Below are 21,492 nucleotides of genomic sequence, written 5' to 3'. Positions count from 1 at the left end.
GTGACAGATGATAATAAGAATAATCAGCCATGATCTCACCGACAGGACAGGCTTAAGGGGCAAAATATCTTGAAAATTCTAAGGAAAGGGCCAAGATACTTGGAGCAGAATACGATCAGAGTTCAAAAGAGGAAGGGTAGGAAGATTACAGGGATCTTGGATTTTAAAAGCCAGTAAATTGTAGGAGGAAGAAGAGATATGGGGAGTTCCAACTTTGTTTTTGCTCTTTCGTGCACTCTAGATGTCACTGGCTAGGCCAACACTTGTTGCCCATCCCTAATTGCCCTCGTGAAGGTGGTGGTGGTGAGCTGCCGTTACGAACTATTGTAGTCCATGTGGTGTAGGTACACCCACATTGCTGTTAGGGTGGGAGTTCCAGTATTTCAACCCAGCGACAGTGAAGCAACGGTGATATATTTCGGGGTGGTGAGTGACTTGGAGGGAAACTTCCAGGTGGTGGTGTTCCCATGTCCCTGTTGCCCTTGTTCTCCAAGATGACAGAGGTCTCAGGTTTTCAAGGTGCTATCGAGGGAGGTTTGGTGAATTGGAACAGTGTATCTTCTAGACATTACACACTGCTGCCACTATGCATCATTGGTACAGGGAATGAATGTTTAAGGTGCCAATGGAGTGCCAATCCTCTCTGTACTCTCTAACACATTTGCACTTAGAAGAAACAAAATGGGTACACTCTCAATGATACAACGCATTTAAAAATAATTCTTCATCTTAGTGATATTTTTCCTGCCTTCAACAGAACAAACTGAGGGGGAAAAAAAGTTGAAACAATGAAAGAGAGCATATGCAATACAAAAGATTCGCATTTTTTTTAGATCTCTCTTTTGCTGCAAATACTCCACTCAGAACATCTCAAGAAAGTCATGAAAACCTTGAGGCAGAACGAGTTGAGACTATTAAACCTCCCATTCCATGAGTTGTAGATTCAACTGATGGTTGGCATTTAATGACTATTGATTATTCCTGTCTGTACTCTGAGCAGCCAGTTACTCACCGAGTGTCCTCCGGCATTAGACCTCGACACGCGATGCACATCACTATCCCGCCGATAACTAACAGGCCTCCAGACACCCAGCCCACAAACAAGGCAGCGCCAAACGTGTACCTGTGGGCAACGACAACCCGGTTAGGGCACAAAGAATTGGTATGTCACAGAATCGTAGAACGGTTACGGCACAGACAGAGGGGTCTTTGGGTATTTTGTGCCGATATTGGCTCTCTCTGCTGGAGTGCCTCAGCTGGTCACTCCATCCCCCTTTCTTTCCCATCACTGCGATTTCTTTTCTCACCAGATAATGGTGGAATTTGCTTTCAAAAGTCACAATTGAACCGTCCTCCACCACACTGTTAGGCAAAGCTTTCCAGAGCCCTTGGGTAAAAAAAATAGTTTGACCTGATGTTGCGTTTGGTTCTTTTTGCCATTTACCCGGAATTGCCGCTGTCTGGATCTCAATCCTTCCCCAATGGGAGCTGTATCTCCCTAATCTTGCTGTCCAGATCCCCCTCCTGATTTTGAGCACCTCTATTACATCTCTCAACCTTCCCTGAGGAGGATAGCTCCATCTTTCCCAGTCTATCCACGTAACTGAACATTCTTGGAACCATTCTGGTGAATCTTTCCCACCCCCTTTTCCAATGCCTTCACATCCACTGTGTTCACTCACCGCTCACCTGGGTACCGTGCACTCTATAAAAGGAGCAGGGTTGTGGATAACTGTCCCATTCAAATTAAGCTGTGATTACAAGTAACAGAGCAACAAGCTTTGTACTGAGATTAAAATACATTTCTCCCTCATTTACCATATTGGGAAAAGGGGGTAGCAGATTTAAAACAGAGATGAGGAAAATGACCTCTCAAATCGTCATAACTTTATGGGATTCACTACCCCAGAGTGGGCTGGTGCTGGGACATTGAGTAAATTTAAGGAGGAAATAGACAGATTTTTAATTAGTCATGTGTTGAAGGGTTATGGAGAAGGGGCAGGAAAGTGGATTTGAGGTCGAGAGGAGATCAGCCATGATTGCAATGAATGGCAGAGTAGGCTCGAGGGGCTGAATTACCTAATCCTGCTCCTAGTTCTTGGGCTGGTTTGTCCGTTTGGGGGACTAAGTCCCCACGCTGGCGTGTAAACGGTGGTGTTTTATGCCAGGAAAACTGGCACAAAATGGCCACCGATTTGCCATTTTGCTGGGGGTTAGCAGGGAGGCAGCTTAAAGCTCCTCCTAGTTCTTGAGCTGGTTTTTCCGTTTGGCAGACTAAGTCCCCACGTCGGCGAGAAAACGGTGGCGTTTTACGACTGTAAAACTAGCACAAAATGGCCACCGATTCGCCATTTTGCTGGGAGTTAGCAGGGAGGCAGGTAGAGCTCCTCCTAGTTCTTGGCCTGGTTTCTCCACTTGGGAGACACAGTCCCCATGCCAGCATGAAAACGGTGGTGTTTTACGCCAGGAAAACTGGCACAAAATGGCCACCAATTCGCCGTTTTGCTGGGGGCTAGCAGGGAGGCAGCATAGAGCTCCCAGCTGGTAGCTGCCAATGTGGCCCTGAGTATTGCCGGGTCCGTGGCCGTGCATGCTGCCTCCGTGTTTCATGGCGACCTCAGCCTGCGGACCTGGACTGCAAAAATAGTATCCACCTCCGGCCGCCAGACGGCCCGCCCACGGTGCCCCAAGCCCTGAATGAAGACCCCACCTGCCCGCAGATCGGCCCTCCCCTGACTATGAGACCACACGTGCCCCACGCCGTCGGGAATTCGGCTGGTCGGGGACAGAGCATCGCGGGGCGGGCTTGAGGCTGTGGATACGGGGCGTGGCGTACTCCTAGAGTACGGCGCTTTTCAGTGAGCGGAGAATCGTGAAAGCGGTGCCACCCCCGATTTTGGTGTCATCGGGGATTCTCCGCCCCCCTCGCCGAACGCGATTTTGGGGTCAGGGAGCGGAGAATCCAGCCCTTTATGTTTTTATGATCTAGCACAGGCTTCTAATACAAACAGTTAGTTCTGTGTTGACTAATTCATTAACGAAAGTGGCAGATAGATAATTGACAAATGAATTGTTGCGTCGTCGATGAAGGCTTACACGGAGAATATTTTGTTTTCTTGTGCTATTGGGTTCTTGGAATTCAATAAGTCAAATGTTGAACCAAATAACAAGGTTGAATCAATATTCTATTTGGATACCCTGAGGGAGTTGGGGTGAAATGTCACAGAATCTGGGTGGCAAAATGGTAAGCACTGTTGCCTCACCACCAGGGACCCGGGTTCAATTCCAGCCTTGGGTGACTGTCTGTGTGGAGTTTACACTTTTTCCCTGTATCTGCGTGGGTTTCCTCCCACAGGTTTGGTGGATTGGTTATGCTAAATTGCCCCTTACTGTCCACAAATGTGCAGGTCACGGGGTTCTGGGGGAGTGGGCCTCTGTTGGATGCTCTTTCAGAGGGTCGGTGCAGATTTGATGGGCCGAATGGCCTCTTTCTGCACTGTAGGGATTCTGTAAACTTTCTGCCCATTAGCGATGGTTACTTTTCTCAGTAGAGGGGCTAAATCTGTAACACCATTAATTGTGAACGACCCGTTATGGAGAGGGGGTCGGGGGAAGCCCATGGCCTCTTCACAATCCATGCATTTTATTGCTATGAAGATTCAATAATGGTGAGCTGAGGCCATATGTTGGGTTGTCTGTGGGAGCACTCCACTGCTTGGTGTGCTGTCTTTCCAATGAAGAGTTAAAACGAGGCCCTATATTTCCCCTTCTGTGGACATAAAGAATGTTCCAGAAAAGCACCTGTCTTGGCCAATAATTATCCCTTCATCAACATCACTGAGAAGCAGATGAACCACTCAGTCATCTCGTTGCTGTTTGTGGGACCCTTCCGCCGTGTTTCCCAACAACAGACTTCATCGACTGTGAAGCATTTGGGACTTCCTGAGGATGTGAAAGGCGTTATATAAATGCAGATTCTTCCCTTTCTCGAATCTAAGGAAAGGCCAGTGAAAACTAGAGTCGTGCAGAGTTTCCAGTTCTTGCGCTGTGTCCCCGACGCTTACCTTTCCTGAACGGACCCTTGACCCCCAAGAATCGAACCGTTCATCTGCCAAAAGTCTGTCACCAACATGTTTCCGTAGATTGATACTCCCGCAATGCAGCAAACCCCTGTCCAGGTGTAAACAAAAAGTGTTACTTGAAGGGCGGCAGAAGTACGTCTTTATACCTCATTTATTCGGCCACAGCTGCAGTATTGTGTCCCTTTATGGGCACCAGACTTCAGGATGGATGTCAAGGCCTTGGAGAGGATATGATGTGGAGATGCCGGTGTTGGACTGGGGTGGGCACAGTAAGAAGTCTTACAACACCAGGTTAAAGTCAACAGATTTGTTTCGAAAGCTAGTGATTCGAAACAAACCTGTTGGACTTTAACCTGGTCATAGTCATAGAACATACAGTGCAGAAGGAGACCATTCAGCCCATTGTGTCTGCACCGACCCACTAAAGCCCTCACTTCCACCCTATCCCTGTAACCCAATAACCCCTCCTAACCTTTTTGGACACTAAGGCCAATTTAGCATGGCCAATCCACCTAACCTGCACATCTTTGGACTGTGGGAGGAAACCGGAGCACCCGGAGGAAACCCACGCACACACAGAGAGAACGCACAGACAGTGACCCAGCGGGGAATCGAACCTGGGACCCTGGTGCTGTGAAGCCACAGTGCTATCCACTTGTGCTACCGTGCTGCCTAAGGGTGTTGTAAGACTTCCTACTTGGAGAGGATATTTCCACGAAGGGTACCTGTGCTGAGCGGAGTTATGTGGAGAGCCTGGACTTGTTCTCCTTAGAGCCGAGAAGGTTGGGGGGAGACTTGATGGAGATGTTCAAAATCAAAACTGATCCCAATCAGAGTTTTCTTTTCTGGAGAGATACTTTTGTGCTCATCAACGTAAGTGACAATTTCCCCCAGGAATAAAACTTTTACCTATCTCAGTCAGCCGCAGTGAGCATCAAGTGCAGTGTGGTCAAGCACAGCCGTAATCCGCTCCCTCTACAGTGTCCCAGCAATGGCCTGCCATCCCATCGGAAGAGCCCGTCTGACAATGTCACCCACACCAGGGCCCCTGTGACTGCTCTTTGTATGATGGTTGACTTGAGCTGCCTGCGGGAAAGATTAGTGCTGCAGACTAGCCACCCATCAGCCAGTAGAAGGGGGACTCTCATTAGCAAACCCAGTACAGCACTCTGTACCCCTAAGGTTTACCACATTCATTACTGATGCCATCCATTTTGATTTGTTCTGACATGTACTTCATGGAGTCACCATCTGTTGCCAAGTCTGGACAGAGGGCACGATAGTAGCAGTGTGTGTGTGTGGGGGAGGGGCCGAGTGTGGGATGTGTGGTGGCTTGATGTCTATTATTTATTTTTCCCATGTTGCACAGTGATTGGTTATTAAAGTTCTCGGTGCCTTTCGATAATGTTGAGAAATTGAGGAGAAATCCAGGAATGTGCTGGCTGTATTCTGGGCAACACCGAGGGGGAATAGATGCTTCAGTCCAAGACCGGATGGGCACCGGCCTGACTAAAATATCAGAATATCGCACAGCGTGCTGCCTGGATGGCCTGGATGGTGAAAGCATTCATCATGTGGAGCAGTAATGTGCCAGACAGGCTCAGTTACCAAGGACAAAGCTCCAGCTGGAGGGTTGGAATTACTCCCATGGGCTAAAGGAGATGGAAGCATACATCAGCAAGGGGGACCATTTCTGATCGCAGGTCATTTCTCTCCACATTGCCAGAAAGCGTGATAGTGTGGTTTTGTGTAGGATTGAGTGCAGCTTGATGTCCTGCACAGTTAAGTACCCTACCACCGCTCGATGTTGGTTCTTACGGTGCAATATTGTGGAGCTGTCAATCGCAGTGTGACTGAACCCCATCAACCCCCAGGGAGATAGGAATTCACACCTCTTTGAACTGGTCGAAAAAGACTGAAGTCATTCAACTGCTTCTGAAGGGATCAAGCTTGGAAAGGTTGATTTACACATTGTCCACGATCTGTGTGGGATGTGGAGGATGAGAAATGGTGTATGCTTGCAATTGCCCAATACATGGTGAAAACTCTTCCCTGCATGTGTGTTTGACCCTCCTGATGGTGAGCTGTACCTGCAACGATGAACAGGACCCCGGATGTGAGCGTTAAATTGGCCTTTGCAGCATCATCCATGGTTCCCACTCGAATGCACTTGAGGGCCATGATGGAGACACCTGAGCCAATCAACGAGAGCACGATGGCAACGATCATGAGTGCACGGACGGCCTGGAACGTGGCTGTTGGCAGGAAGTACAGACGTTAGTGCACCTACCAAATACAGTGTGCTTCAAACATTGCCCTTTGACCTTGTGCTGTGTCATGTGATGATTTACCTGGTGGAAGTGAGTGCACCGCGAAACAGCCAATCGGCTGTTCAGTGGAGCTGTAACAGCGGACAAAGGAATTGCACAATTTCTGTCCATCCTGTTACACGTCTGATAGTCAAAGCGGCTGAACATGGGGCAGGGTGTGTAACAGGAAGCTGATGGAATTGCACCAATTTTGCACCCGTGCCCAATTTCATCGCCCAGGTAGCTGCAAAGTGGGTAAATGTTGGTGATTTGTTCAGATCACAGAGAGCCCATGTTCACTGTATGGGCAGTTTTGAGTTAATGGATCTCAGTCAGGAGGAAAGTATGGCTGCTCACAATTCCAGAGGTCAAAGGCAGCAATGTCAGGGAAGTGCCATTCCCCCCACGTTCCCCTTCAAACCGCACACCACCCTGCCTTGGGCCCTATTGTGCCATTTCCAACCATCGCTGGATCAAGATGCTGAAATTCTCCAGCACTTCGGGGTACCGTTGGTGCAAGAATGACGAGGGTTAAAAGAGACAACCGTCACCACCTCTGGCAGCAGCTTTGGACAGACAATAACTGAAGCTGTACCTGCAATGCCTACATCTCACCAATGAATGAAACCCTCATCGCACATTTTGCACAGGATCGTGTGTTATATAGCAAGAATTTTGTAACTACCTGTTACGCATCTATCACTAGTAAGCATGGATCATAAATCGGAGTCACAATATATAGTCCTGCCTCCCAAGATGGAGTAACATCCGGCAGGGTTCTGGGCAGGTACAGGTGCTTTGCAAAATTCCTTCACACTTGCAGTGTAAAGTAACTGAGGGGAATGTTATCCAGAGGGCATGGCAGGATTGGATATTGAGAGGAGAGAGCTTTGCCTGGGGCTCGGGATATATTTACCGAACAGCTTCTCTTTCAATTAGTCAAATAAATCCACAATCGCTTCCCATCATATCACTGAAGCTTTTCCCTATCTTTCCCACATCCTGCAGTCCTGTGACACTGGCCTCCTTCCTTTCAGCCAGTCGGTGATGTTGGAAACTTTAGCACCTTAATTCCATTTCCTGGGTCACCCTGAGCTCCATCACGGCTCCATCTTTTCCATCCAGCTTTTGGCCGCTCTTTCTGACCTTTCCCTGTTTGGTTGGACAAGCTGCTTGTTCCCACTTATTACTGTAAAGGTGCTCCATTTGGTCATTATGGAGCATGGCGGTTTCACGGATTGTGCAGCTCATTATATTCAGCATATATTCAAACATCAATGTAAACATTAGGATGTTAGAACCAAGAAAGACCTATTCCTCTCTCTCTGACAGAGGTTAACAGAGGACCATTATAGTGAATGAGTCCATTGGACAATTGCTGGAGAGAGAGGGGAATAGTGCTGAAGCAATTCGTGGTGATGCAGATTAATTTTCAAATTCAGCTTTTACCACGACTTGTGTGGCACCATAGGACATCCTCAGAATGTCCCCGGAGCGCTCAATGACTAGTTATTTCCTGGCTGAAGTACCAGCGTCATTGTTCCCACGCAAACACGGGGAGAATGTGCAAACTCCACACGGACAGTGACCCAGAGCCAGGATTGAACCTGGGACCTCAGCACCGTGAGGCTGCAGGGCTAACCCATTGCGCCACCGTGCTGCCCGGCACCAGCGTCATTGTTATATGGCAGCCAAAGGGCTGCACGGTGGCACAGTGATTAGCATTGTTGCCTACGGCGCTGAGGATCCGGGTTCGAATCCCGGCCCTGGGTCACTGTCCGTGTGGAGTTTGCACATTCTTCCCGTGTCTGCGTGGGTTTCACCCCCACAAGCCAAAAGATGTGCAGGATAGGTTGATTGGAAAAAAAAATAATTGGGTACTCTAAATTTATAAAAAAAAAACATGGCAGCCAATTTGCACATGGCAAGGCCCTGTGGCCAGTGAGGTGAATTACCAGTGAATTTGTGATGTGGGTTGAGGGTTTGGTTGTGGCCAGGACGGGAGGAGAATTCCCTGCTTTCACTCAATCAGTGCCAAAATCACCAGAACAGGCTTGGTTTAATGTCTCAACCGAATGTTGCCCCTTTGAACGATGCAACATCCACTCACGAAATGTCAGCTTCGGTTCTGTGCTTGAGGACTGGAAATGGGACATTCAACTCCCATTTTCTGACTCAGACCCAGGAGTGCCACCAAGGGAGACAAACGGACACTCTGCAGGATAGTTTATTGTAGGGCCGTTATGCACGGTTCCTGTCAATACACTTCCCAAAGACCCCTGAGCCTTGAGCACATAATTTAGAGTGACAGGTCATTGCAGTATGAAGGAGTGCCATGCTGTTGGAGGTGCCATCTTTTGGATGAAACGTTGAAGTAAGCTGTGTGAGAACACAGTCCCAGAGATGGGTTTGCACTACTCCAGCAACACCTGCTAACAGGTGACTGCAAGCATAATCAGTACTGCATTTGGTAATGGCGGCACAGTGGTTAGCACTGTTGCCTCACAGCGCCAGGGAATGGTTTGATTCTGACCTTGGGTGTCTGCACATCCTCCCTGTGTCTGTGTGGGTTTCTTCCGGCTGCTCCGGTTTTCCCTCACAGTCCAAAGATGTGCAGTTTAGGTGGATTGGCCATGATAAATTGCCCCTTGGTGTCCAAAGGTTAGTTGGGATTGTGGGGATGGGGGCAGGGGAGTGGCCCTGGGTGGGGGTGCTCCTTGAGGGGGTTGGTGCAGGCTCGATGGGCTGAATGGCCTCCTTCTGCACTGTAGGGATTCTGTGACTACGAGTTCTGACCGTTCTCAATATGAGAGCCTTGGCAGTTAGTGGCACTGGAACATCACTGTTGGAAAACTAGTACAGTGGCAACAAGACCCAGGGAAAAGCCATGACCCGCTTTGTGAATCCAGTTAGTTTGATGTTGCTGTGATACAAAGCCAGTTTCTGGTTTAACTTTGGCGGCCAGGGCCTGATTATAACAAGAGGTGCTTTATTTACTCCAGGTCAGACTCAAAAGTTTTTTTATTTTTTTAAATTTTAAAAATAAATTTAGAGTACCCAATTCATTTTTTCCAGTTATGAGGCAATTTAGTATGGCCAATCCACCTAACCCCCTCATCTTTGAGTTGGAGGGACGAAACCCACGCAAACGCGGGGAGAATGTGCAAACTCCACATGGACAGTGACCCAGAGCCGGGATCGAACCTGGGACCTCGGTGCCGTGAGGCAGCAGTGCTAACCCACTGTGCCACCGTGCTGCCCTTCAGACTCAAAGTTGGCAGAGGATTTCAGAAAGTAATTGAAGCATAGACAGATTGCACAAAGTTTCTGCCACGTATTACCCATTTTCCCTTTAGTAATGAGGCACTTGTCTTTTGTTCTGTCTTTTTTTCATTTATCTTCACCAACTGAGGCAAGTAAAGAAATCATATCGATTCAGTTTATTGCATCTGGTCCCTGTGGTATAACAGGGCTGTTCAAAGTGAACCAGTTGGAATGATAATGCACTTTCGGGAGAGCGGCACGGTAGCGCAGTGGTTAGCACTGCTACCTCACAGCGCCAAGGACCTGGGTTCGATCCCGGCTCCGGGTCACTGTCTGTGTGGAGTTTGCACATTCTCCCCTTGTTTGTGAGGGTCTCACCCCCACAACCCAAAAAAGATGCGCAGAGTATGTGAATTGGCCATTAATTGGAAAAAGAAGAATAGGGTACGTTTTTAAAAAAAATAAAATAAAATTTGGGGAATTAATCTTTCTGAACAGAGTTGGAGAGTTTTGGGGTTCAACCCAACACCAACCATGGAATTTGAACCTTGAATTGAAGGTCAGTCAAAAAGTATAAGTCGTGCGGCACGGTGGCGCAGTGGTTAGCACTGCTGGCTCATGGCGCTGAGAACCCGGGTTCGTTCCCTGCTCTGGGATACTGTCCGTGTGGAGTTTGCACATTCTCCCCGTGTTTGCGTAGGTTTCGCAAAGATGTGCAGGGTAGGTGGATTGGCCACGCTAAATTGCCCCTTAATTGGAAAGAAATAATTGTGTACTCTCAATTCCCGTACCGGCTGAGGTTATTCATGAAGGGCAGCACGGTAGCACAAGTGGTTAGCACTGTGGCTTCACGTGCCCCGTGTCTGCGTGGGTTTCCTCCGAGAGCTCCGGTTTCCTCACACAGTCCAAAGACGTGCAGGTTAGGTGGATTGGGCATGATAAATTGCCCTTAGTGAACAAAAAAGTTATTGGTTATGGGGATAGGGTGGAAGTGAGGGCTTAAGTGCAGACTCGATAGGCCGAATGGCCTCATTCTGCACTGTATGTTCTATGTCCCGCCTTCTTAACCTCGCCTGAGGTTGTGGTGACCCTCAAGTTAATTCACCACCAGTCAGCTCTCAAAGAGGAAAGCAGCCTGTGGCGACATTTACTTTTTTGGACATGTGTCAGAATTATAACTTGAGTACACTATACTTTGAAATCTCCCTTAAAGTGAAAAAATATACAAACAGGAACCTGGCGGCACGGTGGAACAGTGGTTAGCACTGTTGCATCACATCGCCAGGGACCTGGGTTCAACTTGGGCCTTGGGTCACTGTTTGTCTGGAGTTTGCACTTTCTCCTCGTATCTGCGTGGGTTTCCTCCGGGTGCACTGGTTTCCTCCCACAGCTCAAAGATGTGCGGGTTAGGTGGATTGGCCATGCTAAATTGTCCCTTTGTGTCCAAAAGGTTAGTTGGGGTTACTGGATTACGGGGATAGGGTTGGGGCATGGGCCTAGGCAGGTTACTCTTTCCAAGGGTCGGCGCAGACGCGATGGGCCGAAAGGCCTACTTCTGCACTATAGAGATTCTATGATTAAGACGGCTATGGCGCACTTTCCTTTATTAGCCAAAGCATGGAGTTTAAGAGCATGGAGGATATGCTGGAACTACAAAATGTTGGTTAGGCCAAAGCTAGAGTATTTTGTGCAGTTCTGGGATCCACATTATAAGGGGGATGAGATAGCACTGCAAAGGGTGTCGAGGAGATTTGCCATGGTGCCACCTGTGTTGGAGAGTTTTACTTCTGAAGAGAGATTAGATAAACTGGTGTTGTTTCTCATGGAGCAGAGGAGGCTGAGGGGGGACAAGATTGAGATGTATAAAATTATGAGGGGCGTAGATAGAGTAGACAGGATAGACAGGAAGAAACCTTTCCCCTTGATGGAGGGAACAATGACCAGGGGCATAGATTTAAGGTAAAGGGCAGGAGGTTTAGGATTGGAGGAAAAACCTCACCCAGAATGTGGTAGTAGCCTGGAATTCGCTGCCTGAAAGGGTGGTGAAGGCAGAGACCCTCATAACATTTAAGAAGTTTTAGCTGTGCATTTGCGACTCCAAGGCATACAAAGCTATGGGCCAAGGGCTGGAGAATGGGATTAGAATACTTAGGTGTTTGTTTTTGACCAATGCAGACACGATGGCCAAAGGGTATTTTCTGTCTAAGGACTCAAAATATTGGGTGTGATTCTCCGCAACCATGATGGGTGGGAGAATAGCGGGCCGCGCCGTTTTTTCCCACGACGCCGGTCCGACGCGCTCCCACTATTCTCCCCACCGGCCAAATGTCCGTGGTCGGCATACTCGCGGAAATCCATGGAGAGTCGCCCGACGGAGGCAGAACGGCGACTCTCCAGCACCCCTACTATTCTCCGGCCCGGATGGGCTGAGCGGCCTGCCGTTCCAGACCTGTTCACGACGGCAACCACACCTGGTCGCTGCCGTCGTGAACATGGCGCACCAGGTAAGTGTGGGGCCTGTGGGGGGGTGGATCGGGGATCAAGCACCACGACCGTGCTCGGGAGGGGACTGGCCCGCGATCGGTGCCCACCGATCGTCGGGCCGGCGTCTCTAACAGACGCACTCTTTCCCCTCCGCCGCCCGGCAAGATCAAGCCGCCACGTCTTGCGGGGCGGCTGAGGGGAAAGACGGCAACCGCGCATGCGCAGGTTTGAGCTGCCCAACCCGCGCATGCGCGGCTGATGTCATTAGGGGCACCGTCGGCGTCATTGTTGGCGCGCCGGGCCTTGACGCCAGGGACAAGGCCCGGTGGCCGAGTTTCCCGGCACGGCCCTCCTATCCCCGGCGGTAGGGGAGAATACGGGGCGAGGAGCGGCCTCCGAGGCCGTCGTGAAACTCGGCTGAGTTCACGACGGCTTTGCCGATTTTTTCCGGTTGCGGAGAATTCCGCCCGTGAACTCTGTTTCTCTCTCCACTGCTTTTATTTTGATTATTTTCTCTCTTGCTCCCAGTCACCACCGTGCTCCTCCTCCAGCACTGCAAGCGTTCTATCATGCGTGTAGGGCTGTGTCAAGATAAGTTCCTTTATCAAGTTTTGCAAAGAATGGCCAAGGTCACACAAAGTCTTATGTATGCTCAAGGATATGCCGCTGATGTTGGCTGTGCAAAGCCCTCATTCTCTTGCATTACTTTGGTAAACACTTGCACTGGCGAAACTCCAGTGCTTCCATTTTAGTTGAGGTGGTATTAGTAAAGGTTTGTTGTGGTGCGAGGAGGCGATGTCGCAGGATTAGACGGGTGTACCACTGGATTAACAATGTGTGTTGCAGTATGTGTGGAATGCTCAGCATTAATTGGATGTGTCACAGAATTAGTGGGATCATTGCAGTGTTGGAGGGAAGTTGACGTTGCACCAAGGAAATGGGCCAGCAAGTCCTTGTTGGCTTTTACTCCTTACGCGAACAACTATTTTCACACTCTGTTCGTGGATTTCGGAGAGCGCGTTCCCTTTGTGCCAACTCATCTTGAATGTTGAACATAGTTTTGGCCTCGACCACTAATTATGGGAGTGAATTCTGTAATCTCTCAACTCTTAATCGAAGGTGACTATGGTTGCCTCGTGGATATGGACTAGGTTAGCATTCCAGATCCTGCGACACATTGTGGAACTGAAATCAATAAATTTGATCATTTCTGGGCGAGTGACAAACTGATTGACCACAAAAGCTATGAACTGTTGTTTAAAGCCCAAGTGCTTCACTAATGCCTATCAAGAAAGGAAACTTGCCACCCTTACCGAGTGTAGCTAAGATGATAAATCCCGCAGGGCAATAATCAGGATGGGCAATAAATAAGACTTTGCCAGCATTCTCCACACCCTGAGAATAATTATCTTCTCCTGCCTGCTGTTCGCCGTTGGTGAGTCGTGTCAATCTTTTAATAAAGCTTGGCAGGATGCAACAAGTGGTGTGCCACAGGGACCAGTACTGAGGCTTCAACCCTTTGCAATTCATATAAATGACTGGGATGAAGGGACCGATGGTACGGTTGCTAAATTTGCTGATGACACAAGAATAGGTATGAAAGTAAATTCTCACAAAGACATAAGGAGGCTATAGACAGTGGAAAAAGATCTGGCAAATGGAGTGGAATGTGAGAAAATGTGAAATTCTCCATTTTGGAAGGATGGTCAAAAACAAAAATGACCTAAATGGTGAGAGATTGCAGAGCTCTGAGATGCAGAGGGATCTGAATGTCCTAGTGGTTTGAATCACAAAAGGTTGATATGCAGGTACAGCAAGTAGTTAGGAAAGCGAATAGAATATTATCATTTATTGTGAGGGGAATGGATTACAAAAGTAGGGAGGTTACGTGTCAGTTGTACAGGACATTGGTGAGACCACATCTGAAGTGTTGCCTACAATATTGGTCTACTTATTTAAGGAAAGATGTACTTGCGTTACCAGCAGTTCAGAGAAGGTTTACCTGACTAATACCTGGAACAGGTGGGTTGTCTGATGAAGAAAGGTTGGACAGGCTGGGCTTGTATCCACTGGAGTTTAGAAGAAACAAATTCTACCTAATTGAAACGTACAAGATCCTGAGGGGTATTGACAGAATGGATGTGGAGAGGATGTTTCCTCTTGTGGCAGATTCTGGGCCCCGGGGGGGGGCCACAGTTTAAAAATAAGGGGTCGTCCATTTAGGACTGAGGTGAGTAAAAACATTTTCTCTTCGAAGATTGAGAGACTTTGGAACTCTCTTCCTCAAAAGGTGGTTGAGGCACAGTCTTTGAACATCTTTGAGGCAGAAATAGATAAATTTTTGATAAGCCAGCGGTTGAAAGATTATTGGGGGTAGGCAGGTATGTGAAATTAAGGTTAAAAATCAGTTCAGCCATGATCGTATTGAATGGCGGAGCAGATTCGAGGGGCTGAGTGGCCTACTAATTCTGTATGTCCGTATGTTTTCTACGTTAACAGCATTGGCTTGTTGCAATATTAGCACGGTTGTTACAGTCTTGATGGTTTGCCTCAGTTATATAGTTTGTCACAGTGTCAGGACATGTCACAGGGGCAACACGGTGGCCTAGTGGTTAGCACAACCGCCTCACGGCGCTGAGGTCCCAGGTTCGATCCCGGCTCTGGGTCACTGTCCGTGTGGAGTTTGCCCATTCTCCCTGTGTCTGCGTGGGTTTCGCCCCCACAACCCAAAAATGTGCAGAGTAGGTGGATTGGCCACGCTAAATTGCCCCTTAATAGAAAAAATAATTGGGTAATCTAAAATTTAAAAAAAAAGGACATGTCACAGAATTGGTGGCGTTTGTCACAAGATCAGAGTTGGTGGAGTTTGTCACAAAATCAGAGTATGTTAGTGTTGTGTTCCAAAAAAAATGCCATATTGTACTCAAAGTGTCAACTCTGTCTCTCCACAGATGCTGTAAGACCTGCTGGGTTTCTTTTCCAGTACTTTGTTTTATTGTCACAATTGAGGTTCATGGCAGTATCGGGTTTTGCTGCAATATTGGCGAGGCGTCTAGTTCTGTGTTTAAGTAATAGCAAGTTTGATCAATAAGCTGTACTCTAGCATGGAGTTTGTCTCTAGTCAGATGGAGCATGGTCAGAAGGAAGATCGAACAAAGAGTTGGGGGTGATGTCACAGCCTTGTTTGACTCTTGCTTTAACCTGAAAAGGATCTGGAAAGTATTTAATCTCAGATGACTCCAAACAAAAAGATCACGCCGACCTCAGTCATCGAGCTCCAATGCGCTGATGCTGCAGTAACCAAAGCAGATGTTTGGAGAATCATCAACGTGTTTGCGAGAAGTCAGGACTTGAGCTTAGGTGGCACAGTGGTTATCACTGCTGCTCTCACAGCACCGGGGACCCCGGTTCAATTCTGGCCTTGGGTGACTGTGTGAAGTTTGCACTTTCTCCCCGTGTCTGTGTGCTCCGGTTTCCTCCCACAAGACGTTCACGTTAGGTGGATTGGCCATGCTAAATTGCACCTTAGTGTCCAAAGATGCGCCGGTTAGGTGGGGTTCTAGGAATAGGACGAGGGAGTAGGCCTAGGTTGGGTGGTCTTGGTAGGGTCAGTGCAGACTCAATGGGCCGAATGGCCTCCTTCTGCATTGTAGGGATTCTAAGCCATTCAACATGAGTCCTCCATCTGCTCCAAATACACACACCCCAGTGATTAGGATTCCGCTCGAAATACACACACCCCAATGATTAGGATTCAGAATTATTGTCTGGAAATCGTGGAACTCTTCTAATACCGTGGAAGCTATCTTTCACAGAATCTGGACATTGATGAAGAAACTGATTTAAATCGCTGGTGTGCCGCCTTTGACTACCTGAGGAAGCGAGTGTCTGAAAATCGCAACATCAATATTGAAACCAAGCTTATGGTTTCAATGTGGTCATGATCTCTTCCTTACTGTACAGGGCTGAAAAATGGACAACATATAGGACACATCTCAAGGCATTGGAATCATATCATCAATGCTGCCTGTGGAAGATCTTGCATATTACGTGGGGGAACAGACACACCAACATCAGTGTCCTCACACAAGCGGGCACCACGAGCGTCAAGGCTCTCACCATCCGCCTTCGGCATCGTTAGGTTGGTCATATATTCTGGGTGTCAGATACCAGGCTCTCAAAGCTGGGGCGCCAGAGGATGACAGAAATGAGGCCAGTCACACGTGAAGAGCCTGGGATCTCGCATGGTATAATCTCCCACAGTTAGTCTAGGACAGTCTTAGTCGAAGAATAGGAGCTAGAGAAGAGGTTGAGCACCCTGCAGCCGAGCCTGGGTAGCTCTTGCCCAGTGGAGTAACCAACGGATTTATGATGAAGTTGACCTAAACTCACAAGTGAGGCTTGAACCTCTAGCCTTCTGACTCGGGAGCCAGACTGCTAACGCTGAGCCACGATTGATTCTTTACATCAGAAGTCATCATCCTATTGGCACGCACAACACAAAAATGCAATTTCATTCATCAAAACCCATCTCTTGGTGCATTAATCTGCCATCGAAACCCATCTTTTGTGCATTGCAACTCCCCCATCGAAGCCCATCCTTTGAGTAAATTTACGCTCTTATTGCAGCCCATCCCTTAAGTACATTAACACGCCCATCGATACTCATCGCATTTGTACATTAATTCCTCCATCGAAACCCCATTCCTCCATCGAAACCCATTCCATTAAAACGGTAAATCTCCCTTTGAAGCCTATCTCTTTAACATGTTAACATGACAATTGAAGCCTAACAGTATATCCCTCAAGTATATAACTTTCCCATTAAATCTTACTCTTCTATCACCTTAATTTTCCATCATAGCATCTAACTTTGCTTTAAATAACCAGAATTGCCTAGCTGATTATGGCAGACATTTATCGTGAAGCAGTTTTAACAAGAGATACCTGCAAGAACAGTGCCACTTTTCCACAAAGGAGATTTCAAAGAACTTTTCTGTCTTGCAAGCAATCAAATATATTCAGAGCCGTATTAATAAAATGTGTGGGTGCAAAACGTTTACTGCAATATGGTTGTTTTAGGTATGCAGTAAGTGTGTTCACGACAGACTCTGCTAGTTCATACCACCCGCCAACTCCAAAACATTTGTCCCTACCTGGAAGCCCCAGGACGGTATAGAAGGGGCGACATTCCGTGAAACCAGATGTCTGCTGCAGGCACGTTTTCCAAAGGCCCATGTATTTGAAAACTGTAGTCACCAGATCCCGGCCCAAGTCCTGCGTGCTCCACATGTTCAAAGCAGTGGCCACGATGGTCCCGGCAAAGCCCAGAGTAGATATGCCGAATCCCAGACACTGGCACATTGTGGTAGCCATGGTTGGTTTTTTCTTAGGCAGCGAGTGAACGCAACACGTCTGAACCGTTGGTCCGCCGACGATCAAATGATCTGGTTCCCTGCGTTCCCCTATAGACGTAATCTGTGTGACTGTGAAACCTGTCAGCACCGAATCAGTGAGTCACCTATTTGCTTAAATTGTTTTCATTAGATAGACGGTGAAACTTAGACCAGTCCTTCTGATCTTTGAAGCTTTGCTTTTGTTATTGGGAAAATCCAGCTACCTTCCTCCCTTACTCACTTTGCCTTTTGTGGACGAAGCTATGATAGATTATTGAAAGATTGTATGTCAGTTCTGCCTCACCCTTGCCTCTGAGCCAGAGGTTTGTGGGTTCAAGTCCTGTTCTAGAGACTGGAGTCAGAAATCCAGCTTGACTCTCCAGTGTAGTCCGGAGGGAGTGCTGCATTGCTGCAGGAACCAGGGGCTGGATTCACCGTTTTTTTGGGACTAAGTCCCCACGCCGTTGTAAAAATTGTCGCCTTTCACGCCTGAAAAACTGCTTTAGCTGCAGATAATGGCCCCCGCACTTCCGGGTCAGAGGCCGCACATGCACACGGCGGTGGCCTCCAGCGGCCTTGCCGTGCTCCATGGCGGACTAAGACCACGGAGCTGGACCTCCCAAATAGTGCCCCCGATCGGCCGCACGCCAACCCGGACAGCCCGCCAAAAATAGCCCGGGCCCGAATGACGCCCCCCTTGCCCTTCGATCAACCCGTCCCCGACCATTGCGGCCGTGGACTGAGTCCGCAGCCGCCACGCGAGTATCCCGAATGACAGGACCATGAGTGGTCCACGCCGTCGGCACTTTGGCTGGTTGGGGGTGGAGAATGGCGGCGCGGGCCTCCAGCAATGGCTGCAGGTAGGGGGAGACGCGGTGCGGCGTACTCTCCGAGTACGGCGTTTCTCGGGGCCCGGAGAACCGTCGGTCCCGATTCCATGCGCAGAAGTGGATTATCCGCCTCGGTGCCGGACGTGATTTTGGCATCAGGGTGCGGAGAATCCAGCCCCATATTTTTTTTTTTTAAATTTAGAGTACCCAATTATTTTTTCCAATTAAGCGGCAATTTTAGCGTGGCCAATTCACCTAACCTGCACATCTTTTGGGTTGTGGGGGCGAAACCCACGCAGACATGGGGAGAATGTGCAAACTCCACACAGACAGTGACCCAGGGCCGGGATTCGGACCCGGGTCCTCAGCGCCGTAGGCAGCAATGCTAACCACTGTGCCACCGTGCTGCCCTCCAGCCCCATATTTTCAATGAGAGCTGAAGAACCAACATCCTATCTATTCTCCCAGATAGATGACATTAAAGATCCCATGGCACTATTTGAAGAAGAGCAGGGCAAATCTGGGGTCATTACCAACATTAATCCTTCAACCAACACCCCTAAACCTGATCATCAGGTCATTTCATTTATTACTTTTATTGAACCTTGAGATGTACAAATTGAGCTGCTGTGTTTGGCTGCATTTTAGAGATACTTTATTGGCTTTGAAGCGCTTTTGCACATCTTTAGAACAGGAAAGTTGATTTATGTCAAAGTTCTTTAGTGTTTTTTTAAAAAGTCAGTGATAATTTGGTATCTTTCTCTGAACTTCCTTGTGTTGTGCTGTCCTTTACTTTCCTGATTCACACTAGGAATAACCACCTCGCTCGGTCGAGTAACAATCACAACGGGATTTCCCATTGAAGCCACCCCACACTGTTGGAAAACCTGCAGAGAGGGGTGCACTGCCGGCGGGGCTGGAGAATCCCAACAGCCGGAGATTTCCAGCCAATATCTCATTTCAGGCTGGAAGGGAAAATTGACAAACCAAAAATCAAAAGCATGGATTTTTTGGGGGGCTGAATTCAGTATTTTTCATGGGTAACAGAGAATTCTAGCTTTATGTTTTAAGTCATGGCGAAGAGCAAAACTAAAGGCCATCGTTATTAGATTGTCATCAAAAATGTCAAATAGGCTGTCACTCAGACGGCGCTGGTGACCCCCGCCCCGCTCGGGTCACAGGGGTGCTGACGTCTGTGGGAGTGATGGCGGTTTGAGGCCCGCGGCGGCAGAGTCTGACAAGAATCCAGAATGCCAACAGAGGGAGACCCTACTGCCCTGGTTAAAGCAGCCCACCTGATTATACTGTCTACCTCCTGGGGCATGCAGATATGGGTGTCGTTATCGGGTTTTGTTCTGATTAACACCGTTAGCAGACATAATTTTGGCTTAGTTCAAAGAAGTTTGTTTCCTTACTATTTCTACACTGTCCTGGGAGGCTCATTTCTCAACCTGGCTCTTTATGCCTTGTATCATCCACACGAGTTACTCAACAATGATGAAGCTGTTCAGATAACATCGTTTTTTATCTGCGTGATCCTCTCTGCATTTAATGCCCAATGGTTCAGTGAAACCACGACACAGATTATGTTGGAGATGCACCAGATCGAGAATGAGCACCACTTGGGTCAGGAGGTGGGGTTTGGAAGCCACCGGGAACTCTACAAGAAGCTGAAGAAGAAAGACCCTAAATATCAGAAACTGAGCCAGCGCTTTGTCAAGTACCATGTCCTCTCCATGGTGTGTAACCTGATCTGTGTTTTCTGTAATGGACTCAATCTGCTTTACACTGCAGCCAACCTGAAAACTATCTAGAAATTCTCGGTTACCTTCCTCTTGAGTCTGCCAAAATATTTCGTTTGGGATTTCACGATACTGTGGACATTGTCATCTCCTGTGTGTTATCTCCATTTTGATAATTGTGTTTTAATTATGCCAATCACTGGTGATCAACAGAAAGCAGTCCAACTTCTGAAAGCTTTTTACTGTGTGGAGCATTGACTTGTTCCAGCCCCCCCCCCCCCCCCCCCCCGGTCATGTCAAAGGTAGCAAGTCTATCCCTCACTTGTAAGGAGGCTACATGAGCTGGATTTCTGACACTTCAGCTCCTTATGAGGGCGAGTCCACTGCACAGAACCCTAGTTAACGTTGTGTTGATGAAGTTGTCACGCCCCTGACATTGCAATCTTCTCTTGGGAACATTCACTGTAACTTGTTTTGCAATTCCAGCCTTCTTTTATGTGAAGTGTGACTTGATTCACCAGCTTCAGTTTGGCTCAGGATCTGACAGAGATCAGCACTGGGTAGTGATGTAAAACAGGCTGGTAGAACAGCTTGCGACTTCGAAACACCATCAGAAAGTGTATGGGGATGGTTAGTGCAGACAATGGAAACGTGGGGCACATTCCAATGAAGTTACGGTTAATGCACACGATCAGAGAGCTTTACTCTGACTCTAATGTGGTCTGTATCGTACATGGAACTGCTTGATAAAATTGACAAAGTTGAAAAGAGTTATATCCTAAGGTGCTGATATTCCCTCAATTGCCCAGGCGAGTTGCTTTGTTATTAAATGGTTGGATACAGAAAAAAAAAAAAAAAAAAAAAAATGTCAAATAGAGGATTCTGAGGAAACACTGGGCGCGATTCTCTGCTCCCCCCGCCGGGTGGGAGAATCGCGGGAGGGCCCCCCGACTAATTTCACGACCCCCTGGCGCCCCCGCGATTCTTCCCCCCCCCCCCCTGCTCGGAAGAATCGGCGCTCGCCGTTCTTCACGGCGACCGGCGATTCTCCGACCCGGATGCGCCGAACGGCCTGCTGTTCGTGACCGTTTCATGACGGCGGCAACCACACCTGGTCTGGTGGGTAATGAGCACCACGACTGTGCTTGGGAGGGGACAGGCCCGCGATCGGTGCCCACCGATCGTCGGGCCGGCGTCTCAATCGGACGCTCTATTTCCCCTCCGCCGCCCCGCAAGATCAAGCCGCCACGTCTTGCGGGGCGGCTGAGGGGAAAGACGGCCACTGCGCATGCTCGGGTTCGAGCTGTCAGCCGTCGTGATGTCAGCCGTGCATGCGCGGGTTGGAGCCGGCCAACCTGCGCATGCGTGGCTGACGTCACATAGGC

General features: G+C 48.5%; 2 protein-coding genes across 2 annotated transcripts; one reads left to right on the top strand and one right to left on the bottom strand.

The window, feature by feature from the left end:
- Positions 1-1,008: 1,008 nt before the first annotated feature.
- Positions 1,009-17,534, bottom strand: LOC119975858 (claudin-18-like). The gene is made up of 4 exons (XM_038815736.1): positions 17,296-17,534; positions 6,173-6,337; positions 4,065-4,170; positions 1,009-1,123 (listed from the first exon to the last, which is right to left on the bottom strand). Exons 1-4 carry the CDS (start codon positions 17,513-17,515, stop codon positions 1,009-1,011), a joined length of 606 nt encoding a protein of 201 aa, XP_038671664.1. The 5' UTR covers positions 17,516-17,534.
- Positions 17,535-19,513: 1,979 nt separating this feature from the next.
- LOC119975859 (transmembrane protein 205-like) lies at positions 19,514-20,878 on the top strand. The gene has a single exon (XM_038815737.1). The coding sequence runs from the start codon at positions 19,616-19,618 to the stop codon at positions 20,177-20,179; it is 564 nt and encodes a 187-aa protein (XP_038671665.1). The 5' UTR covers positions 19,514-19,615; the 3' UTR covers positions 20,180-20,878.
- Positions 20,879-21,492: the final 614 nt, after the last annotated feature.

Source organism: Scyliorhinus canicula, chromosome 13, assembly GCF_902713615.1.
Source record: "Scyliorhinus canicula chromosome 13, sScyCan1.1, whole genome shotgun sequence".
Lineage (NCBI taxonomy): Eukaryota > Metazoa > Chordata > Chondrichthyes > Carcharhiniformes > Scyliorhinidae > Scyliorhinus > Scyliorhinus canicula.
The sequence above is the reverse complement of the archived record's forward strand: the minus strand, read 5'-3'. Positions and strand labels throughout refer to the sequence as shown.